This window comes from Populus euphratica, unplaced genomic scaffold (genome assembly GCF_000495115.2).
Source record: "Populus euphratica unplaced genomic scaffold, PopEup_1.0 scaffold26.1, whole genome shotgun sequence".
NCBI classification, from domain to species: Eukaryota; Viridiplantae; Streptophyta; class Magnoliopsida; order Malpighiales; family Salicaceae; genus Populus; species Populus euphratica.
In genome coordinates, this window is record NW_011499896.1 from 840,174 (window position 1) to 863,924 (window position 23,751).

General features: G+C 35.3%; 1 protein-coding gene across 4 annotated transcripts; it reads right to left on the reverse strand.

Annotated features, from left to right (window-relative positions):
* Nucleotides 1-259: 259 nt before the first annotated feature.
* Nucleotides 260-23,280, reverse strand: LOC105132078 (piezo-type mechanosensitive ion channel component). 4 transcript variants are annotated; one of them, XM_011035363.1, is made up of 22 exons: nucleotides 22,985-23,275; nucleotides 22,737-22,817; nucleotides 22,289-22,448; nucleotides 22,045-22,202; nucleotides 21,255-21,411; nucleotides 20,919-21,105; nucleotides 19,139-19,254; nucleotides 16,912-16,996; nucleotides 16,288-16,503; nucleotides 16,023-16,200; nucleotides 13,044-13,172; nucleotides 12,688-12,861; nucleotides 12,283-12,516; nucleotides 10,204-11,754; nucleotides 7,318-9,803; nucleotides 6,440-6,832; nucleotides 5,590-5,748; nucleotides 1,923-2,432; nucleotides 1,436-1,580; nucleotides 1,194-1,338; nucleotides 711-856; nucleotides 260-675 (listed from the first exon to the last, which is right to left on the reverse strand). In XM_011035363.1, exons 1-21 carry the CDS (start codon nucleotides 23,031-23,033, stop codon nucleotides 721-723), a joined length of 7,449 nt encoding a protein of 2,482 aa, XP_011033665.1. In that variant the 5' UTR covers nucleotides 23,034-23,275; the 3' UTR covers nucleotides 260-675; nucleotides 711-720. The 4 variants fall into 4 exon arrangements, 3 of the variants coding, with proteins under 3 accessions (XP_011033665.1, XP_011033664.1, XP_011033666.1); XM_011035362.1 differs by having other exon boundaries at nucleotides 260-856; XR_843541.1 differs by lacking the exons at nucleotides 260-675; nucleotides 711-856; nucleotides 1,194-1,338; nucleotides 1,436-1,580 and having other exon boundaries at nucleotides 1,960-2,432; nucleotides 5,590-5,810; nucleotides 22,985-23,280.
* Between the last annotated feature and the right edge of the window lie 471 nt (nucleotides 23,281-23,751).

Genomic DNA, 23,751 nt, shown 5'->3' on the forward strand with positions numbered 1-23,751 from the left:
CTGTACATCCTCTTGTGTTGGATTGGAGAGATGAGCCTGGGTTGAAAAGCTACCGCGAAAGTGTGACCGGCCATGGCAGAAAATTCTAGAAAAATTATGATGGGCATTAAAGACAATCAAATGATGGATTTCTACTCTTGGTATGCGTGCGAGTGGGTGCATTATCCTAGCCAAACAAAGAAAAATTCAAAGCCCTCAGCAGGCACGACGCATTGGGATTTTTAATTAGGATTCAATTATTCAATTCATTTCGAACTTCTTTTAGAGTTTAGAATTTGAATTAGAAATCTGTTTAAAATTTTGCAAGAATCAATTCCATACATTGAGAGTACGGTTAGTGTACACATTGCTCAACACCCAGAAAAGTTCTGTACACGAATTTGGGTGTTTTGAAAACCCTATATATAGATAGCAAGAAAAATTTCTGTTCGACTCCGTAACATTCAGTTGCAAGTCGTGCTGCCCTCACAGTGGCCATGCGGGGAGACAAGTCATAAACTATGAAGGTGCTGCGCTGGAATTATAAACAGAGGGCGAAACTCACAATAAGACCTCATCAAGGTTGAAGCAGTGAATCCTCTGCAGAAATGATATTACGAAGTTTCATATGAAAGCATAGAGAGGAATCACTATCCATTCATGGTCTTGAGTAACTTGATGCTGGTCAAAACATAATGTCAGCATCCTTGTGAAATGAAACTGAACGGTAGCTTGTCCGTACTAGTCTGGTTTGGTGTACTCCAGAAGCATATGCGGTGACCTGTAAATCTTTACGAGTGTCCAGTAAAGAACCTCTTCAACTCCAAGCTCACCCTCTGCTCTCGCAGCATAAATGTCCTCACAAATGGCTATCAACCTACATCAAATCAGGAAATGATTTTTACGAAGGGTAATGCTGTGTGTACAAATAGATATTACTAAGATTTTTCACAAGGTGATAGGTAGTATTTTTATGCCAGACCAATCAATTAATGATTTCATATATGACCCCACGTTGTCACATATGTCTGAAGCACTTCTAGTAGCAATGGTTTGCATGCAAATGATTTTTCTTGTAAAAATGCAAATGAAGTTCTATCCTACTAAGCATTTTAGGAAAGGAAATCATTTTTTTCATTACATTTTCTTTTGAACTGAGCATCCTTTTTCAGAAAGTCAATCCATAAGAACAGAGATGCATGTTAGTTGGTTACCTGTCACAGGAAGGTAGATTCTCGTACGGTATTCTCATTCTTAAGTCTGAGCATTGGAGTCTAATAAAACGGCCCACGGCAAGCACAAAGGTTATGTAGAGACCCCAGATACTGAACTTGCTGATGGTGTCACCAAGAATACCCTCTGCAGCAGCATTTGAGCATTAGTGCTGTCATAAAAGAAAAGGCCATACCATATTGTTGTATACATAAATGTCATAGCAATGCCTCTTTAAACTCACGTGGTGGTGTTTCCTCAGACATTACAATTGCCATAGGTCCTGTCAAACCTCCACAGCCATGAATATCCAACGAATTAATATCACAGAATGACCACCAGTTAAAATCTGCACGATTTAAGACAAGGTCTGCACTAACTGCATCCACCTGTAAATATTGACATTCAGTGATGTTCTAATAAATGTACGTTCCAAAGGTTCATGTAACTTTATTTAGGACCTACTGGTCATATGTCTAGACTACCTCATTTAAGACCAATTCATAGTCAACTATCAGTTTTCCTAACTGAAAAATTCATAGCACAATATATTATGATATAGATAATCATTAAATCTATTTAACAGGCCTTAACGGTACTTAATGAAAACACATCAATTTTGATATAAATATGCATATATTTATGAATGGCAAATATGCAGATGCAGAAATTGTGTGGGGGGTTATTGTAAGAATAAATGAAGACAAGTATTTAGATAAAGTGTAGATTACCTCTTGTTCAAAAGATCTGACTTCACCCGAACCAGTAACACGTAAGTATTTTGCATATAGATTATATATCCTAAAGCTGTTTGTAGAACCATTAAGAACTTTCTGTATGTCTGATTGTTTTGGAAGATCTGTAGGACTGACAATGTTCTCATATTTCACAACTTCCTTTCCTTTCGGCCTATCCCTGGTAAGTACCCATGTAAAAATTATATCCATATCCATATCCCGGTCAAGAGACTGGATAAATCTCATCTGAACCACATTTGGAACAAGCCACAGCACACTTGCATCTTCCTGGCAGCATATGAGCTGGATATCATTTTTATTATATGTATCAAAATAACCATGGGGATCCAGATCAAAATCAGAGTCGATGATATCCCATGGGAGCTTTTCACAAAGGGTAGTTTGATACAAGGTCAACCTTCCACCCACGGTCTTAATATCAACCTGAACACTTGCATCTTTGATGGGGTTTGCAATGTTGGTTGGATTACCACTGCTGTAAATCTGCAAGGATGAAATGAACAGTAGACTGATTATTAAGATGAACTAATTCTTTCACATAGAATTCAACAAAAGTTGAAGATAGACAAGTACATATAAGAACAAAAAATTGTAAATTTAAATATATGTTTCAGTCTTCATAGAAATGGAGATTTTCAAATTAAAACAAAGATGATCTGAATTCATCATAAGTAGCATTGACTCAAACTCCAGTATAGTTTCACAAGTCAACTAACTTGAGAGTTTCCACAGGGCAAAGATAATTTTTTCCTTTTTAATATAAAATGATAATTTGTCACATATAATTTATTTTATTAATTGTCATTCCTTTTCAATACATTGAAATCATGAAGGTGGATCCATTCAAGCCTCGTCATACATAGAAATCATGACATCTCCATTTCATGGAAATTCTGCCCTAGCTACCAAGCTAAGAAATTCCATAGGGTATTCGTCATTAGTTAAGCATCCTTGTATCAATTGCATGTGAACTTGTTGCTTGTATGATGGCACAGAATAACCAGAACCAGCAATGTTCATATCATCCCAAATTCAGTAACCAGAACCAGCAATCTTCATATCATCCCAAATTCAGAGAGTAACATAACATACTTGTTGAAATTTTTCTCTCCAGAATTTGGCTTCCCTTTTAGCCTAGCCTTTGCAAAATAAATCTTTCATTGAACACTAAAGTGATACCATGAAAATCAACCAAGAAATACATGAGGATTGCTTTCCCCATAAAAATCACTAGCATCAAGTTCAGCATTTCTATTGACACCATTGACCATTCATCTTAAAATTTTCTAGATTGAGTTTGAGAAAATACGGCTGTGCTTTTACTTTTTCTGCCAAAGGTTGAATCGACAAGCTGACAACAGATTGTATTTGGTAGGGCATTGACTAGCAAGGCTGGTTCTATGTTTGGAGAAGAGTTTGTTACGGTAACATGTGGTGATATGGTGGCTGAAATAGTAAGTGATTTGGGAGGATCTACAGCTTGAATAGTGATGCAGTCAATCATCAAGAGTATATAAATTACAGTTATTCAACCTTTGATTTTATATATATTAATATTTCCTGTAAACGGTCCTTTTAGGAAATCATCTTACCTAAGAATATGAATACTACTGAGGAATCTTAGTATACTTATCAAATTAGAATATTAATTAAGAGCTGTGATTATCTATGGTTTCCAATTTCCTGACAGATTTTCTATTTCCTATTAATTTAGGAATATAAGAGTTTTTGGTGCCTATAAAAGGAGCATCTGTTCTATGTAATAGGAAACACTTGGATACTGGAATCATAAGTACTTTGGTTTAGTTTAAGACTAGTCAATGGGCCGACACATGGTTGTTTACAAAATTTGTTTTAATTCTTTCATTAACTCAATTTTGAAATTTAAAATTAAATTCAATTGTTATTGACTTTGTGATTTGAAAAAAAAAAACATTAATAAGTATGTTGTAGTATTTAACATCACGAATATGTTTGATTTTGACCAGAAAAAAGAAAAAAACAAACAAACAAACTTTCAATTAATTATTCATATCTCTTTGATTTTGACCAGAAAAAAGAAAAAAAAAACAAACTTTCAATTAATTATTCATCTCACAAAAAAAAAACTGATGAAAAGAGCTCATGATTGGCTTTTAAGTTCTGTAGAAGAAGGTGGGAATGGCTTTGGAAGTACTCAAGCAATCGAATCAGATCAGGATTATTCCAATCAGAAAGAATGATGCTGAGAAAGAGGTTTAGAAATAAGGTAGTATTTGTAATAAATTTAGTTTCCCTAGGAAACCATCTTACTAAATAAGTCTATTTAGGCATCTTGGGAATCTTACTCAGGAATATATCAACAGTATTTCGGAATCCTTTTTCTTTCCTGTACTTCTTTCTTGCTACAATAACCTGGGTTGCTACAATAAAAACCGTAATTTCCTTCTAAAATCCTTGAGTTTCCATACTTAGCTCACCATGAATTCTTCGGACACATCTTACATTCTCCAAAATCCAATAGGTTCACTTTCAGCAGGTCTGTTTCCTCCTAGAATTGTTGTAAAATTCTTCATAATCCTTCTCCAAACATGACACCTTTTTTTTTTCAAGAAAGTTAAAATTAATTTATGGGTCTTTTTGATTTTTCATAACAAAAACTTTGTTTTAATTGTTTCTTTTATTTTAAATGCATTTGACAAATATATAAAATAGAAACAAAAACTAATCAATTAAGCCTTGAATTTGATAGTGATGTCAGAATTGAAGGATGCGTGTTGGCCTGTTTATTTTAGAATAAAAATTAAAAGTGACAAATTAAAATTATTAAAATATTGTCTAATTATTCTGTGTTAAGAACACACACACACGAGAATATTAAAAAAAAGAGCATTAAGAAAGAGAGAGTGCATAATGTGAGGGAAAAATAAATTTAAAGAGTTTTTGGGAAGCATAATCTGAGATGAAGGCTTGCACAAGTCTAGCCAACCTGTATGAGGCCACAAAATCCAAAAAGTGACAAAAGCAAATGATGCTTCATTTGTCTCATCATCACCCCAACCATCTGATGATATCAAAATCAGAGCTCATCAAAAACTCCAAAGCATTGTATTTTTTGCACCAATTTCACCCAAAAATACCCCAAACCAAACTTAAAAACTCATAAATATATTTTGAATCTTAAATCCATTTTAATTCATATGCTTAAACAACCAACATTCAAGTCAAATCTCAAAAACACCTGAAACTTAGATCAAAGATATATTTTGGTTCAGGAATCCAATAAATGATGGTGACATGGCCCAAATAATATGGCAATCAATTCCTTGCGAGTAGGGAAACATTTTCATGCAACCATCAATATTTGGACACCGGTTTTGTGAGTTTTGGCAGTGTTTCTGTTTCTTTTTTCCCTCACTCTATTCTTGGCTGAACCAAAAGAGAGTCAAATGTGACTCAGAGCAAAAGGCACTGTTCCTAAATTGTTGTTAATTAACAGTAAAGCATTGTAGAGAAATGCATTTCTATATATATCTATATATATAAATCCTTTTCCCAAACTTCAAAAACTGAAACTACTTTTGACAATATTGAATGCATTCATAGAAGTACTTGGCTTATGTGCCCTGTATTAAAATAATTTCAGTGATTAGATTCTTACCAGCATAGGAGCCCAAATAACAAAGAGTAGTATGAAAAATAGGCATATCCCACTGCAACATTTGGTCCATTTTGTTTGTTTCTCTCCTTGTTTGTGTTGAGCTCTATTCAAGACAGCATCACATTTGACAAGGTACAGACTTGCATATATGTCCTCCAGCTAAGAGCAAAGCTATGAATTAGACTGAGAGCTAAACTTGCAAATTTCCAATCAAAATGATTCTAAGAAGGAAAAGACATCAACCAAATTAACAAGTAGTTGATTGCTTGTCAGTGACAAGAATGATGAAACAACTCTAATCTATCAAATGGTACATGAGAATGCTAGCTGATGCTACTTACCATAGAGTCATGCAGGTAATAGAAACTTCATATTTATTATTCAAGGCAATTTTCTTTGATGTCTATAAATAGCATCCTAGCTAGTCATTCAAGACAGGCTATGAATTTTGATTGACCAATAAATTGAGTTTTCACAGAATTGGTTTTCTTGGGGTTTATGTTAGTTTGTCATTCATCAATGGGTCCTACAAGGATCCCAACAAGTCTTCTCAGGGAGGTTTTCAACGTTATCTTGTTAAATGAGAGCATTTCATTAGAGCACTAAGCAGCAAGAAAGGATTCAACTTCAGCAAGAGACTCAGCATTAACAGAATTAGAAAGAATGCTCTTTCCAATTAATCTATTTGCACACAAAAAAGGGAAGAAAATAGCAAGAACCACAATGATGTTATGGTCATGGTACTATTAGAGGCAGTTCATGAAATGTTTAAGTTAACTAAGTAAAATTGGTGTGACTGCAATGCAAGACTTGACAAAAAAAAATACTATACAAAAAAACATAAGGTTACCTTCAGCCAATCATACATGGTTAGCGATGTTGTTGTGCACGACCAGTCCAGTACACACCTCAATTCATAAAGAAATGGCAAAGCACGATAAAGTCTGTAGCAAAGATAATTGATTTGCAAAACTTTGCTGGTTAAAAACTGCCGATATAAGGTGCTTTTATGAGGAATCCCATGACGAATTTGTATGGCTTGTAGCGCTAGAGAAACTACTTTTGCAAGAAATATAGCACGAAGCGCTAGTCCTGCAGCATTTTGGGAATGTTCCAAGTGCCAAGCATACTTTGTAACTGAATATGTGAAGAGAATGAGGTTGAAAATATAGAAGATCAACTTTCCAGTGGCAAATGAACAAAGGTAAATTATGCGGTCCAGAACGATCAGGAAAAAGATGATCTGTATGAATAAAGCAGACAAAAGACTCAAAAACAGTTAGTAACCTTGATGAGATAGTACACAATGACTATAAAATCCCTATAACTCTTAAAAAACTGAAAATTCCACCACCACACATCCTCACAGTTCACAAGTCAGTCCCTAAGAATGGGTCTCTAATTGATTTTTAAGATTCAGTAAGATAATATGATTTTTTTAATTCCAAGAAACCAAAACATATGCTGCCATTGGCACCCATTTCAAGGGAAAATAAGATAAGGCAATCATGAACTTGGCAAAATGGGAGAATGAGCTGTCATCAGAACTGCTGATTCAAGTTCAATTTTATGGTTCCTGTATATATTGACTCATTCATTGAGTCATTATTTAATCATCGAAATTCAAATTCAGATATACATCAGCAGTCTTCTGTGCTTGATCTTAATCCAAAACTTTAATTTAAACAAGACATGTCTTAAGGAAATAAACAACGAACAGAGACTTACCATCAAGATAAACACAAATTCTTTTGGAAACTGATCTTCAAGCTGATAAACATCAAGAAATTCACTTTTATTCTTTATCACAGATTGGTAGAAAATTGCGACTAAGAAGAAAACACTTAAATCTGCACCAAATATGTAGGCATAAAGATCAACTTCTCGTTTGCTTCCTCCAATCACAGAGACAATAGTGTATGGAAATCCAATTTCATTAACAAACCCAGCATGTTGAGCTTCCAGAATCTCCTTTGCTACATCAGCTGCTGGAGTTAGTGACTTGTACCATTCAGCTGAAGCACAGCTTGTCAAAGGGGAGGCATATTCAACCTCAAAAACAACCAAGGCCACATTTGGATTCTCTTGACTTCTTTCAATGCTTTGGACATGAACCCTACTAGCAAAAGGGCAAAGATTGGGGTCCTTTTCCTCGCATCTTTCATCATGAACCATTTTAAGCAATTGGTTTATTCCAGACTCTATTCTCTCTGGCTGAATTCCATCCTCTGGCCACAAGGGAACATCCATAGAAACCTGGACAAAATATGGAGGAGACTCTGCTCCTAGAATCAGTGATTTCCAGTACCTGAAGAAGCTTCTTATTTTTGATTTTACCATATTGGTCATTAGATGCAGCAAATCCTGTGCCCTATCACTCCAGCTATAGCTCACCAGAACCTCTTTTCTATGGAGAGAACTTCTACGGAACTTAATGTTGGTAGATGAAATCCATTCACCATCTTTTACAGTTATCGAGCTCTGCAGGAGGGTGAATAAGTAGACAAGAAAAAGAGGCCAGGAACTGATGACAAAGGATGATGTAATTTTATGTGCAGGAACTCCCAACTCACGAAGTAGGACTGGATCAATACTCATTTTGCAGTGCTGGATGATAATTTGGTAGATATACTGAACCATAATGTAAACCTCAGTGTAGATTAGCATGATAACCCAGAAGATATAGCTCGGGCCAGTGTTTACACATAGAGCATACAAGAAGAGAGCAGCAAGGAACACCATAGAAAGCAAACTGAAGTTCCATAGAAAAACAAGAATAAAACAAGCATAGCACACAACATCATTATTTGATTGCATTTGGGACCATATATGACGGAAGATCCTTCCTATCTGCAAACTAGTAGCATCAGAACTCATATCAGACTGCAGAGAAGATGACCGGTCAAAACTCATGCGCTTAGTCTTCTGGCTCTCCATTTCATCATACACCATATTTTCTGCAGAGGGCTGATTGATATCTAAATCTTCTGGTGAGATGTTTAAGAAGCTGACAAGGTTGTTAACTGCCTGATTTCCAATCGAATGTACCTGGGAAACACCATCACCTATCAGCTGTACAGCAGATATCAAGGGATTTTCCTTTGACTGGACCTTTGCTTTCTTGCCAGAATCAGAAAGTAAGCTATCAGTTGATTCCTGCATGATCTCCGTGATCTCACAAAGAGGAGGTTCTGCAGAATACTTTGGAGACACTTTTATTTCTAGACTTTCTGCATTCCAACTAGGAAATTCATGCACTTCAAAACGAAATATTGAATCATCTGTGATGATCTGCTCTTCTTTCCTGAGCGTTCCTTCACCTTTTCCTGGACTCCCAGAATCTCTATCTGTAATGCGAGAAGTACTACTCCTCCTCCTCAAGCCATCACTATCAGGGGAACTGCTGCCACAATTAGTGGTTGAGTTCATGCCGTGAAGCTGGATTTGAAGGTTAAGCATCTCAGATTTCATCTTCTCCACTTGCAGGTTACGCTGGCGTTTCTTCTCCTCAGATTCACGTATGTATAGTAACTGTGCTGTTTTCCATGCAGCTTTCTTCTCTTGCTCACGCACAATTGCGCCAATTTGCTCTGCTTCAAGATATCGTGCAACATAATCAAACTCGTTGGAGGAGAACATATATGACTGAAGGGAAACCAGCATAAATATGATGATCTCCACAAGCGCAGATCTTGCAGTAATCCGAAACCCATAGTCATACTTGTAAAATCCAATCATTTCATATATGTATTCTATAGTCTCAAAGTTCCCAGAATTAAATACTCCTACAAAAGGAGATTGATAGGCCAGAGAAAGAACAATTAGAGCAAAGTTATATATGCGCAAGAATCTGAAAACCTTGTTCTTCTTCTTCAGTATTACAAGTCTCATCCGAAAGAAAACTAGAGCAAACGCAAGATAACCAAGGTGCAGAATGTCATACTCAAGAGTCCCAGTAATCAAAATCAAGCAGAGCACAAGATCCAGGAGATGGCAATAGCAGTAAAGCCTCAGATAGTCTAGAAAAGTCCACATGCTTTTAGTCTCAAATGAGAGATCCTTCCAAACAAAGGTATTTTTACTTTGAGACATCTTTTGACGATACATTGATGAACCTGTTAAACTGGACAGGTTATCAGCACGGAGTTTAAAGCAAGCAATCATGAAGACTGAAAAATAGCTGATAAGCATGCGTGGATCATCCACAACAAGTCCTACATAAAAAGTAGAACATAAAATTAATAAAGATGAGAAGAGAAAGAGAGAGATAGAAACAGAGAAAAGTAGAACATTCCCTGAGCATTAGACAAACTTGAAAAACACAAACAGAAGTTAAATTCAATGATACAGAAAAAAAGACAAAAAAGGATATTGAATTTACGTATGAAACATCATTACAAAAACTCCAATAAACAGAAGAAGATCAGTACAGAGTCGCTAAAAAGAGTGAATAATTAATTTCTGAACAAATAGTGACCTTTCTGACATTAATACTCAGATGGGAATTATATATATATATATTTGTCAAACAATCTATGTAAAAAAACAAATATATTAGGTGGGTGAAGTGAAGTTTGTTAAGGAACAATCTTAACATGTGTAAAAGAGTAATACCAATCCAACAATTCTTGCAATATTGAAAATACAGAGCAGAACTTTCCCAGCAATCATGGCAATGCACATCTGTCTCACTTGGGATATGTTGATTTGAAGGAACCATGCTCTTCCAGATAGCAAAATACTCGAGGATGAGAATCGAAGCAAACAAAAAGACAAATACAGGCCATAGTTTCCGTATAATGCGCCGTTTTAAGAGAATACAAGCAACAAGTAAAGCAACATATAGCATAGAGATGGCATTCAACAATGCAAAACTGGCAAGAAGCAACGCAATCATGTTTATCTCAAGGCCAAAGAGGTTAAAGATGTTTTCTATCCAGAACTTCAAATATACTTTTAAGACAGTCTTCTGTGTTTCGAGTCTTTCCTTTTTCAATGAAAGAATCCCCTTCTTATTCCACTTATGACTTTCTTTGGTGCTTCCCCAGATATATCCAAATGAAAATTTACTGGTGCCACTACCCTCAGAACCCGCTGTTTTGTTGGACACCAGATCAGGTGCTTGAGTGAGACCAGCAGTGATTGATGGCAATGAGTTGCTAATGAATCCCTCTCCTTCTACAGATGGTATGCTATGATTTGGAGGTGGTTTATTTTCATCATTGACCATGGAACCATTCATGAAGGCATCTTCATTTGAGACAAACAATGGACAAGGCTCTTCCCACTTTCCTTTATTTTGACAAGTACTTGGCATCTTATCTAACCAACGGAAGACATTGTACTGAAGTGTGCAAGCAGCAATCACCAGCACTTTTGCCCTCAAGCCAGACTCAAGGCCCCAAAAACCTGGCTTGTATGCACGGAAACCCAAGAAAAGGGACAGCTTAGAGTGCTTTTGCCCAGGAAACATTCCGACTTGTTTACCCCACATCTGAAACAGATACTCAGTTGTCACTAGAATTCCCGTGTACAATAGAAATGATTTGGATGGGATCCGAGAAGCTTTAGGTAAAGTTGAACAGGCAACCAGGCCAAGTAAATATACAAAACCAAAAGCACTGATTGGAGATAAAGAAGCATAAAATAATGCAATAAACAAGATCTTCTGGCTATGCCAGATCAGAAATCGTTTGATAAACCCAAATACTCCAGAATCCAATGGATCAGGATCATGCAGCCTATTATACTTGCTCTGTCTCCTCTCATAGCTATAAAGTTGCATCACTATTAAGACTGCTAAAGATTCCCAAATATTTTTCAATGATGAAGCTTTTGAGTTGTAGCCCAAATAAAAAAGTAGATCTATTAAGCTGGACATCCATGTCTCAAAGCTGGGGAAACAGCTCAAACTATAGATGAAGACAAACACCATGACCGCATATGCTTTTAAGGGAAACCACAAACGCCTTTTCGTTCTCTCAACAAGTTGCCTTCCGATTATCCACACAAGAAGAAGGAAAATATACCCAAATGATATATAATTGGGTTTTACAAGGTACACTGTGAGAAGAATAGTCAGAAAAGCAATGTAGGTTCCGCATGATCGATAAGTAGTGAGAAACTTCTGCCCAATTGCACCAAGGAACAATGCTATCCTGCTCTCTGAAAGCAGAAAAGAGAAATTAGTTTCTAATACAAGGTAGTATCCATAACAAGTACCTACAAATTTGTAGTGAATTTCAGACATCACTCTTGTTTAGAAATTCTGTGACGAAAGTTAAACAAATAATTTGATTATTGTCTAGGATATGATAAGAGAATTAATGCAAGAGTTGTAACCAGTCCTAAAATAATCTAATACTTTGACTGATCTAAATAATTTGATAAAAAAAATACCATGGAATTGCACAAGACTTTTCTATTTTTAATCACAGAGGAAATGAACTTTTTATTTGAAATACTGTATTCATTAACAGATTCCAATAAGATGGAACAGTATGAAAAAACATGTATTATAGAAGAAATAGCTATTTTAAAAGAAATATCACAATAACCTCGTATTTTAAATTTGTTCAGATAAACAGTTCTGTATTTGGGAGTGTTTGTATGAAGACCAAACACATGGACCTTCCGATTAGAGTAACCAAATAGCAAAGTCATTCAAATTAATGGAGACATAGATGAATATACCATATGAAGAATTATCATGTCCATATCTGGTGGTTGAGGAGGCATACACAGACAAGAGGACTGATTTGTTCAGGCCAGCTTTCAAGATGCTAAATCCGATAGGGGGGCTAGGGGTATGCTGTACAATTGCTGAGAAAGAAAATAACATCTCAAAACCATGGTTATGAATGGCACAGAAGCATGCAAGGAGAGCTATTTTCAAGAAATCCCAGGAACTGTGATGTTTAAGAAGCCCTGCACAAATAACACAAGGATTGGTTCCATATAAATTGTTCCCCTTTTCTGATAAAATTCAAAAAATTGACATGTCAACTATATGTCACAACTCTGGGAAACTCTGTATCAACATACATGGTATTAAGAACATAAACGCTCCAAATTGAACCTGTTAAAGACAATGCGCACCTAACTGCAGCAAAACTTCCATTGTTAAGGAGCCCTTTCGCTCCAAAGCATGAGAGATTAGATTAATCTCAAGAATGTACAGCATGGCAAAGTGAACTTCACACAGAAGAATCAACGGCTGGCGGATTTTTCTGCTGATATTGTGGCTCAGAAGATATATCAAGAAAAAAATCACTGAACCACAAGTCATAACAAAACACCAATTAGTCAGCTCTAACAAGCTCATGTTTATGTCACTCACTTGTATGCAACATATGTTGAAAAAATTCTTATGCCAGAAGTCAATTACACAAATTAACAACAAAGCAGACTGACATTTTTATTTTTTAAAGGAAAAAGAAACAGGAAAAGCATACAATATACAGCATGGATGATTCCAGGTTTCATGGCAATGAGGAAGATCAGCACCAGCATGATAGCCCGAGAACATTTCCGTAGTCCCCATGCAATTGTGGCCACAATCAATACCTTGGTGTCTTCTTCTGCTGCAATTAAGGAATAAGAAAGTACAATTATATAGATGGTGTAATCCTGATCAGTTGTATTTACTAAATTAAGACCTGGGGAGAATAGAAATGGGAAAGAGAGATTTGTTGAATAGGCCATTTCAGAGTAATGGATGTCAAAATAAAATTCTGAGGGAACTATCTGATTTACTAGCAGTATCAGGAGACGAAATCAAAAGACAACTAATCACAAAACCTCAGAACCAATGGATACACCTTATATCACTATCACAGTAATTGAAACTTGATATAGAACTTGTTCCGCAGTTTCCTATAAGCTCAAAACAGATTTATACAAGAAATTGACCTTAGAATCTCTTTGAAGCTAGTAATTATTAAAAAAGGAAGGTGAGATTTCATTAATAAGATTTTTCAAGGAGAAAAGGTAGCTGACCTGATATGTGAACTTTTAGAAATAAGAAAACAACAATGATACTAGAGTTGCATCAAATATAACAGTATAAAATCGCAATCTTATTGAGACTTGAACTGTGTCCAGAAATCAACATTTCATTCTCATCTTTTACAATAATGGATCATTCATTGTTTTGGAAGGATCCAACTAGGCTGTTAGATGTAATTAGAGCAAGGCTGCTAGAATTCAGATAAGCAGGACTTCTGAACCTAGAATTTCTGGGTAAAGCTAAGACTACAAGAAGTGAAGATACGATTAAAAAAACTAGTTGAAAATTGATAGCTGACAAGTTCCAAGAAATTGGGCAAGTTTCCCCTCTAGATCAATAAACTTTTGGAAGAACAGATTATAAGAACATTTAACAGGAAAATTCAGGTGATGATTGAAATAAGATGCCAACAGAGATTGAAACTGTCTGACAAAACTCAATCATTTCCAATCAATTATTGTAAATTGATAAATAAATTCAGCTCATCCAGACATTTCTTATTGCTTTGCTTCTGAAGTTATTCAAGTTCCAAGAATAGGATTTGATTATCTAGTTTTATTTGATCATTCAAGGTTTCTCATCATTTTAAAAAATCATATTATGTTCTACATCATATTGGATGTTTTACTAGGAATCTAGTTATATTTTCTACTTAAATGGTTCTTCTATGGTTTTGTGCTCCTATTCCTGTACAGTTTAGCTTTTTTACTTCTTAGAATAGCTTTGATACCTATATGAAGCATTCTAATAAGACATTAAGGACAAAGCTTAAGATATTGCTTGATCAAATAAATTGAGTTATCAGTGGTCAGTTCTCTTATATACTTATGAATTTGTTTTATTCATAGCTTGGTTCTACATCAGTTATACATCATTTATCAAATGTTAAAGCATGTCTGATATGACTACATTTTTTAAATCAATTTTTCATTCACCAGCATCAACTCACCCACTCTACCCCAATAAGCTAATCATCTTCTCAACCCTTATTTCATTCACAGATCTTATTAATAGATCTCAATTTGTTCACATTGCCGATAAGAGTAAACACAATCAATTGCTCTTAGACAGTAATTGCAACATATACGATACTTCTCAAACATAACTAAAGTTGAGGAGTATGAAGATCATATTCAAGACTCCAATGTTAAATACAATATAACGAGCTGTAGAAAAACTTTACAGCTTGTTAATTATTAAAAGTAAAATCAGCATGGAGGAGGGCAAGTGTGGAAAAAATGTGCACATCTATACATGCTTGATTTTGCATTACTCATGATTTTAGAAGTTGCCCTCCGCTTTCTTTACAAACTGTGAATTTTATCTTATTTACTCTGATGGCACAATTTTCTTGCCACCATAATCTTTATTACCATGTTCAGTTACTATTCTTAGAGGAAAAAACATGCTTCTTACGTGGAAACCACAATATTCATGATTCAAAAATTAATCTGGCATGCAAGGGATTAATTAAGGATTTATGGCAGATCATAGACTTAAATACAGATCAATGGCATGAGTTTTAGTTAAACCTAAATTATGGAACAAGTTACAGAGATTTAGCCTGGCAGTTTTGAGAAGCAACCATCAAGAAGTCTTATACCTTCCCCTTGACCTTTCTTAATGGAATTAAATATGTCCTAGATACATCAAACTACTTAGCCACATCATAACGAAGACTTGGCAACATTTTCATAACTCAAGTATTCCCTCCCTCTTTATAACTACCCTTCATATCACACACAATGGAACTTTTTCCCTCATCCACACTCTCTTCCTAACTTCACACTTTCTCTTTCTTGCCTATCTTTTGCATATGGAGTGTGTCCTGACATTGGCATGCCAAGTCCTAACATGGTTGTACCAACATGACCTTTGAAGTTACACTTGCCCATCATGTCCAAACATTCCTCTCAGGGAGTGTTGACAGGCATTATTTGGCAATTAAGTTGCTAAGTTTATTAGGGCTTTTATGTAATATCATCTACTCCGACCCTTCTCATATGATCGTGGGTGTAGAGTGAAAAGACAGTACATTTCACATCTTAATCCCTCACTTTGGTATACAACTGATGTTAATCATGCCTTCTGGGATATCCTGCCATTACACTCACCCTAAACTAAGGAATTTTTACCCTGCACTCCTAACTTGTCATGCACATCCTGCCACATTAAGCCTTCCGACTTGTCTCATGCCTCTTTTTAACCCATTATAAACAATATTACCTTGCCCCATGTATAAACAAATAACCCTCATACAACATCTTGTCTTGAATAATGATGCACAACCACATGAGAGAGAGGGAGGGAGGGAGGGAGGGGAAGGGTTAATAATTTAAGCAGGAGGAAAAACTAACATACCTATATCATGACAAATAAAACAGAATAATCGGTCAATTAATGTTAAAACAATGGGTTTCATTACCTTCTACAGTTGAGTTGTCATTAGAAGATCCATTACCCTCATCAGACAGGTAGAGGAAAACAGAGTTGTTCACAAGATTACCCAGAGCAACCAAAATGCCTAGACAAAATTGTGCTAGCAAAAACAATCCAGGAAGGGGATAATGCCATAACCCAACCATGTCCCATATTTCCATATCCTGCATGAATGCCAAGTAATGACTTCACGCCACTTAAATTCTCATTACAGTAAGCGACAACATGTTTACACTGAAAGTAGGGATTACCTTTCCAAGTTTCCAACTCAAGAGTGGAAAAGCTACATTGAAAATATATGTGCTAACTGCCCAAAAGAGTATGAAGACAAGAAGCAGCCCATTTAATCGATGCAAACGAAATACAGAAGGGAAGGCATAGACAATGTAGCCAACATATGCAAGTAATCCAAATGCACATATACTGGCAAAATGAAAACTCCAGTAGGAAAGGGCAAACAACGAGACCTGTCAATTCCAGCAACATGAGTCAATTAACATGGATTCAGAAGATAATACAAAATTGTTCTTAGTAATCTGAAATAATTAAGCGACATTAACTACACCAGGGAATAAAGAAGAAAAAAATGTGCAGTTGTAGATTGAGCAGCAACTGGTGGGTTCAAGTGAACTTTTTCCAATGTTGCTGATGGAAATCAGCCAAAATTAACTGGAGACAATTCAGAATAAAATAATTTAACCTATAGGTATTAATTTGAATTGAATCAGAAAAATAATTGTCATATCCAATTCAATTTCAAGCAAAAATTATTAAAGGCCTTCATGCTTAAATTTTCCTTCCCCCTAATAGTAGTATCATGGCAATGAAATGGACCAGTCTGGCAAGCAGGTGACATGTAGTTTACGAATATGTACCGGGAAACCATATGTGAAAAAGTTGATGCTGAAAGTCCGAAAAACTGCTCCCCTTAATAAAACATTAGTATGCCTGACACCAGATCTGCAAATTACCATGAGTTCAGTACATTTGACACAAGCAAAGAAAATTTCTCCGTGTTAGTCAATACCCTATGCTCTGAGTTGGTTGTTTACACCATAAAAGCTGGTTTTATTCAGTCCAGACACATGCTTAAATTTTCAGGAACTCCAACAGCATACACATGCATGAGAGAGAGGGAGAGGATGAAAAATTTCAGGATGTGCGAAAATTGTATTGCATTTCATAATAAGCTAAATTAAAAAAATTGCAGGGTTACAATGGAAGTGGACAGAAATCATTTTCCACTGACATATCACATACTAGTATTTTATCATCAAACAAGACTTCTTCAAGTGTAAACTAATGGGTAAAACAACCTTAACAATTAACTGAAGAATATGACAGTCTGTAAATTATGGTTAGTATCTAGTTTTGAATCAGATCACCTTTCCCACCAATACATTTTCTCCTGATTCGGATTACAGGTGAAAACTATAACATATGGGCATCTAGGCCCTAGAATTTATTGATCCGATAAAGAAGGAAAACCAACTGATTTGTCCTAATACTTCCAAGCTAGTCTTCGAATTGCATCTATTGTATTCCTAAAATATAGTGAAACCACTAATTGTCAAAATTTAATAGATCAGAAGTGCCAACATGTGCCATTCAAATGACATAAGATAGTAAAATGTGAAACTAGGGGGGCATCTATTTGGCACACACTGCTCACCACCTGTTAAAGCTGTCACATTCAGTGGTAGAAAAGGGATTTATTAGAGATGTACAACAGTAAGGAGATATAATAGAAGCAATTACATGTTCAAGGATAGATTGAAGACTGTGGAAAGTGTGATAATATATTATCTGATTTCCCCCTGAGAAACATCACGCCAATTTAATGGACTTTCAAAGTCCAGGACCAGATCCTTGTTATGTAATGGGGTTATAGCATTGTGAAGGTTGATTGTGTTCACATCATTCAAGTGGGAAGATTATGGAATTAAACTTCATCCTTTGGATATACTTCAGTCTTATGAATCTAATACTTCAAGGTAGGCTTTTTTATTTACAGGGAGATAAGATTATACAGTTCAGTCTGTGGATGGGACTGGACCTTTCTCTTGCAAGACTTTTGTCTGTCATCTGTCACAAGACAATGGTGCCCAATTTTCTTTGGCCAATACAATTTGGAAAGCTAAAGTGCCTTCTAAAATTAAAGTATTCATTTGGATAATGGTACTCAACAAGACTAAGACCATTGATTTGTTGCAAATTAGAAGGTCCACAAGGTCTTATCTCCTGATATTTGTGTTAAGCATCACCAAAATGGAGAATCTCAGTCATTATTTTTACTTACATTTCCCTAAAACTTAGGATATGTGGCAAAAATTGTTTGATTTGGTAGTGAATCTTGTGTTACCTCAAGAAGTAGAATAATTTTTATTGGTCTCTTCTGTGGGTTTTGGAAGGGAGAAAGACTGTAAGATTTCTTGGAGAAGTGCTGTTGGAGCAATTATTTGGTGCATTTGGATGTAGAGGAATGCAAGGATTTTAATAACCACTGCACATCGGAGCAGTTAATGTGGGCTAGGCTTCTTTCTCTCGTTAAACTTAAGGAACTTTTGGAGGCACCTGAGCTAGCAGATATACAAAGGGATTGCTGTGCTTTGTTATTCTCAACTAGACTATTATTTCTTTTCGCTGTTTTGGAGGATGTCTTATTCTCCAATTTTGTATTATCCATGTTGCTCTAATAAAACATTCTTCTATCTAATTAAAAAAAAAAGTCTAAAACGTCAAGAATTAACACAATGTTTTCATCAGAATTTTAACCTGCACCCTAATGTTGATTGCCCCAAAATCCAGTCCTGAGATTCCAAGGAAATAGCTGGAATGCAGAGAAGGAAAAGACAGACGCGGCAAAGTCTAAAGAGCTGCACTCAGACTATTGTCAACAACAAACAAGTTGAGACACCTGTGTATGTCATCTTACACACTTAACCCTTAACCTTAGATACCAAATGTCAGAGTATAGAAAGACCTGTTTTTTTTTCACTTATAAAAAATAACCATGGGAATTATATTGTAATGACCAAACACAAGAAAATCAAAAGGTGATCGCAATATGTAAAGCAGATCAAAGAGTGTTCCAAGTTTTACCTTGATTTGCGAATGAAAAATGAATGCCTCAAGGGAAGAAGTTGCTCTGTCAAATTACTTCCTCTCATAGACATAATGAAATCCATTTCCTCCAAATCACACTTGATGAAGGATAGCTGCATTAGAAAGCAGCAAAGGTTTAAAGCCAAACAACAGAGATAAAGTACAACAAAAAAGACCTTCGCCAGTAATTTAAACTCCTCATTGGAAATTGCAAAACAAATATATGCTGCAAATAATTATGTGATGCATAGTTAATTGTTAGGCAAATTATGGTTTGCCAACAGTACAGAACTCACATCAATGGAATGCTCTTTACCAAATCATCCATTTTCCCGTCAACATGGAGTTGCTTTAACTAAATTTTCCATCTCTTTTGTAAAGAAATGGGTAATCAAGAGGGAGCTTAATTTCCAATTTGAAAGCTTTTTTTTTGTGCAGCATACATTCATGCCCCTTATTTGTTATTTGAAAGGTCTCCTTTCATTCACAAACATGCCATATCCACTAATGTCGCTATCTTATTTTGCTTTAGAAAGGCATCTACCACATCATAGAGCTTCAAATCTTAAGCATATAGTCTTTATCGAGAACAAAAGTAGTAATTTTTTCCCCTTTTTTTTCTCAGGACAAGCAGACCATACTTGATCCTCCCTAACTATCAAAACTTAATGAAAATACTTTCTTTCCTTTTTATGGCATCCTGTTAACACCGTGTTCATGCTCTTGTTATTGACCTGTCCCCTCTTAGTTTACCTATTCATTTTGTTGATTTTTTTCCCTAATATCCATAGAAAAGACCAAATTAACTCAATGCAGATAGGGCATAAAACTAATAATGATGAGAAGTACTAATTACAAACTACTTATGGATTTAAAGCTATTTGTCTCAAGAACACCTCGGCGAGTTTAGATTTAAAACAAAATACAGAAATGTTTAGATCTAAGAAGATAAATTTATCCAAACTATTTCACTCCATTAAGCATGGAGGCTGAAAATCATGTCAATGACAAAACATGGATGGTGCAAACATACCTCAAAGGCTAAACATGAAGTTAGAAAAAAAAATGAAAATCGCTATGCCTTTTGCACAAATTTAAAGCCAAATGGCATTTTCGTATATACAAAGTATTTTTTGTTTTCAATTGTTAGAAATTTAGAGGACAAGTAATTAGACTAACAAGTGCATGAATAACGTCACCCGCCAAACACAGTCAAGCAGCAATGCAATCAGATTCTCCTTTTTAATACCTTCATGGGAAAATATATCTACTTCAGCTGCCTGGAGACAGACAGCAACCAGAGAGCACAAGTTTTTATGCATCCTAACAAAAACCACATGCTATTTCTTGAAAACCAGAGGAGAAACCCAGACTAAGAGTGATGACAAGCACTAGGGAGCATCTTCAGTAGGAAGAAGTGAATAGGGACACCCATTACTATAAACATTGAAAGGCATGAGGATGATTATCTATTATTCTAGAGAGAAGGATGAGTATTTAGTCTAATTTACTTCTCCATATTCTCACTCTATGCTTTGTTTATCCAAAGCTAAAAGTATGAATCAAACAAAAGAAGTACCTGGAAATGCATTTACAATTTCTAAGATCTAGTGAAAGCTACAATTAGTTAACTTGTTTCCTGAAGTAGGGTAAATATAAAATGGAGGATTTGCAAGACTTCAACTCTAGATATGAGGAACTCAATTTATTTCCCACTTCTAACATCAAATCTTATACTGATTTAAACAGAGTAGAGCTTATGATAACAGATACATACCATGATGTAAAATAGTACAAGAGAAAGACCGGAACAAATTTCATGCCACTCGGATTTTCCAGATATTTTGAACAAGCCAATAAAATCAGCCATCCACTGAAGTGCACTGAGGAACTCTATAGGAAGCTGATAGGTATAAAGCAGTATAATGTTAACGCTTGCATACAGTTGAAGAGGCCTCCACCACCTTCAAGACATGCAATCAAACAAAGTCACTTGAAGAAGTAACAATTGATCTACACAAATTTAGCGCACGTGTCTGTGGGTGTTTGTGATAAAGACGGGGTGGTGAGAGAAAAGAGAGACTCTAGTGTAAGGTTATGTATCCATAGAAACCTGAAAAGTCCAAGAAAGTTGCTTGTTAGAGACCAGTCCACGAGGCCTGCACAGCTGGCAATAAAAAATGGTAGAGAAAGCCATGAGGGATGGCTTATCCCCACACAAAGTTGAATTGCGGGCAACAGCAAACAAGAAGCAACCCTAAGATGTGAGCCTTCAATGAAGGGAAAAAAAATCCAAATCAGTACCTACATCCTTTTTTCAACTCATCAAACCACTTTTACCCAAACAAGCACAAAATAAGAGCTTGGAATTTCATTGTTTTGCTCCAATACAAGGAATGGTATGTTAAAAAGCAAAAAAGAAAACTATCCATGATTTCCCAGACCAGTTCAGTACAATATCTGCCTCCAACATAGTTTTAAAACCTCATTTAAAATCTATCCATTATTTGACCTATTCATTCAAGGTTTTAATGAATGGTTACCCAGAAAAATTTAAAACCTCAATGTCTAAAGAAAATCCTTAAAGGCACAAAAGAACTAAAGCAAAAAACCTCCCCAGTCCTGAGTAGAAAGAGAGGTGCATACCCATCAAATGAAACTCTATTGGTGGTCAGATTAATGAGACCATGATAATGCACTCTTGCATATCCAATTCACAAATGGTGTTAAAATGATAATGCTGAGTTTCTATTTAGAATGTTTATTAGTGAAACAAATAAAAACTAAGTTGTTACATGTGCAACTTCAACCAATAAGAATGATTATAACAGGCATACCATACATTTTAAGAGGGAGATCAATTAAACGGATATAACTTGGAGCTTTGTTAGCTACTTACAAACCTAAATGTTCAAGAAGGTTTAAGAAATGACCCCAGCAGGAATCTCTCCATGGAACCAGACCAAATCTGCTCCCATATATGTCAACTAAAGCAACAAAAACCGCTAATAGTTGTATAACCAAGAAGTAAATTACAAGTGGTGATTTCCAGGAATGGATTCTGCAAAGTTATGTCAAGAAAAAATCTCAATTCATGTGGATGAGATAAGGGGACAAATAAACAAACAGAAAACATCCAATGCTTACATCATAAAACCAGTCAAATGGGCCCACCAAGCATCTGCTCCACTCCATTCATCTCCCAGAATTGCCCAGATGACAAGATACACTGCTTGAGAAAGAATGACTGCTAGGGAAAAGATAATAACGAGCCACAATAAAAATAGTCGCCGTTGAAAACGAAAACCTGTCAGAACAGAATGTTGTGCTATTAGGATAAAGCTCGATGAAAAGGGGCATAAAGAGAACTGCTGCCGGCAATACCAGGTGTAAACGAGGTTCAACTATTTTGCAAGTAAAACATATACTAGTGTTGTCTAAAAATTTCTGTTTCTTTTTAAAAAATCAATTTATGATTGCTCATAACTAATATTAACATGTATGTAATTGCTCACGAAAGCGCTGGACAATCAAGAACATCTTGCCAATGCCACAGTGTAAAGGCAAATTCTTACTGAAGTTCTTAAAGACTCACCTATTTTTGGTGCAGCGTACTGAATAAGAAGGAAAGCTATTAAATCAACAAGAGAAATCAAACTCCAATTGATCAAAGAAGCTGCAAGAAAAGAGGGGCAAAAAGTTGAAGATTTAAAACCCGCCAAGAAAATTAATTTCCCATGAGAGAGAAAGTAGTTTCTAAGCTGCAGCTGATAAAAAGTTCTAATCTTGAAGTTAGTTACTCCAAAAAAAAAAAAAGAACAAACGTATGGATGAAGAATATACATGTTAAGAGTAGGAATGGCAAGACAAATCCAACGAGAAAATTCCCCATTGTTTTCCAGCAGAATCACATTGGTCTCCTTGCCTTCTTATCGAAATTATCCGATTCGATAAAATCACAAGAAACCCCTTAATTGTATTAGATGCCAAAGGTTTGCTTGCTTGCTTGCTAGCTTCCGTCACTTGGCCCGGTTGTTTGTAGAAGGAGACTAGGAGGGGCAAACCGGACGAGGAGGTTTTCCAACATCAAGGACAAGATCTTAAGTTTGTTCGCTTTTACTTTTTACAATCCTTTTACCTACTGGTCAATGCAGTTTTTATAAATGTGATGCGAGATGTCTTAACTTTTTCGATTTCTTAAATTAGGTGTCACGACTCTGGTTTTTATCGATTGTATTACTTGATAATAATTTGTTATTTAAAAATATATTAAAATATATAAAAAAAATTATATCACAAAATTTTAAAACAAATCAAAAATTTTAATTTAAAAAAATATTTAAATATTTAGGAAACCGGGTTCCTAAATGAACACTAATACTATGTTTGTTTTAAAAATATTTTTAAAAGAATTTGAAATTTTTTTTACTTTAAATTAAATTTATTTTGGTATTTTTAGATTATTTTAATATGTAGATATCAAATATTAATTTTAAAAAATAAAAAATATTATTTTAATATATTTTTAAATAAAAAATATTATAGAAACTAATATAATATTAAATTGACTGAAAGTATCTTAACATACTTAATACCAAAATGGCTGAAAG

Coding starts and splice junctions, on each gene's coding strand:
- LOC105132078 (XM_011035363.1), bottom strand. CDS start 23,033: ATGGGGAATTTTCTCGTTGGATTTGTCTTGCCATTCCTACTCTTAACA. Junction 21,412..22,044: donor AAACCTTCTTGAACATTTAG/GTTTGTAAGTAG, acceptor CCTTCATTGAAG/GCTCACATCTTAGGGTTGCT. Junction 1,581..1,922: donor TCAGATCTTTTGAACAAGAG/GTAATCTACACT, acceptor CAATATTTACAG/GTGGATGCAGTTAGTGCAGA.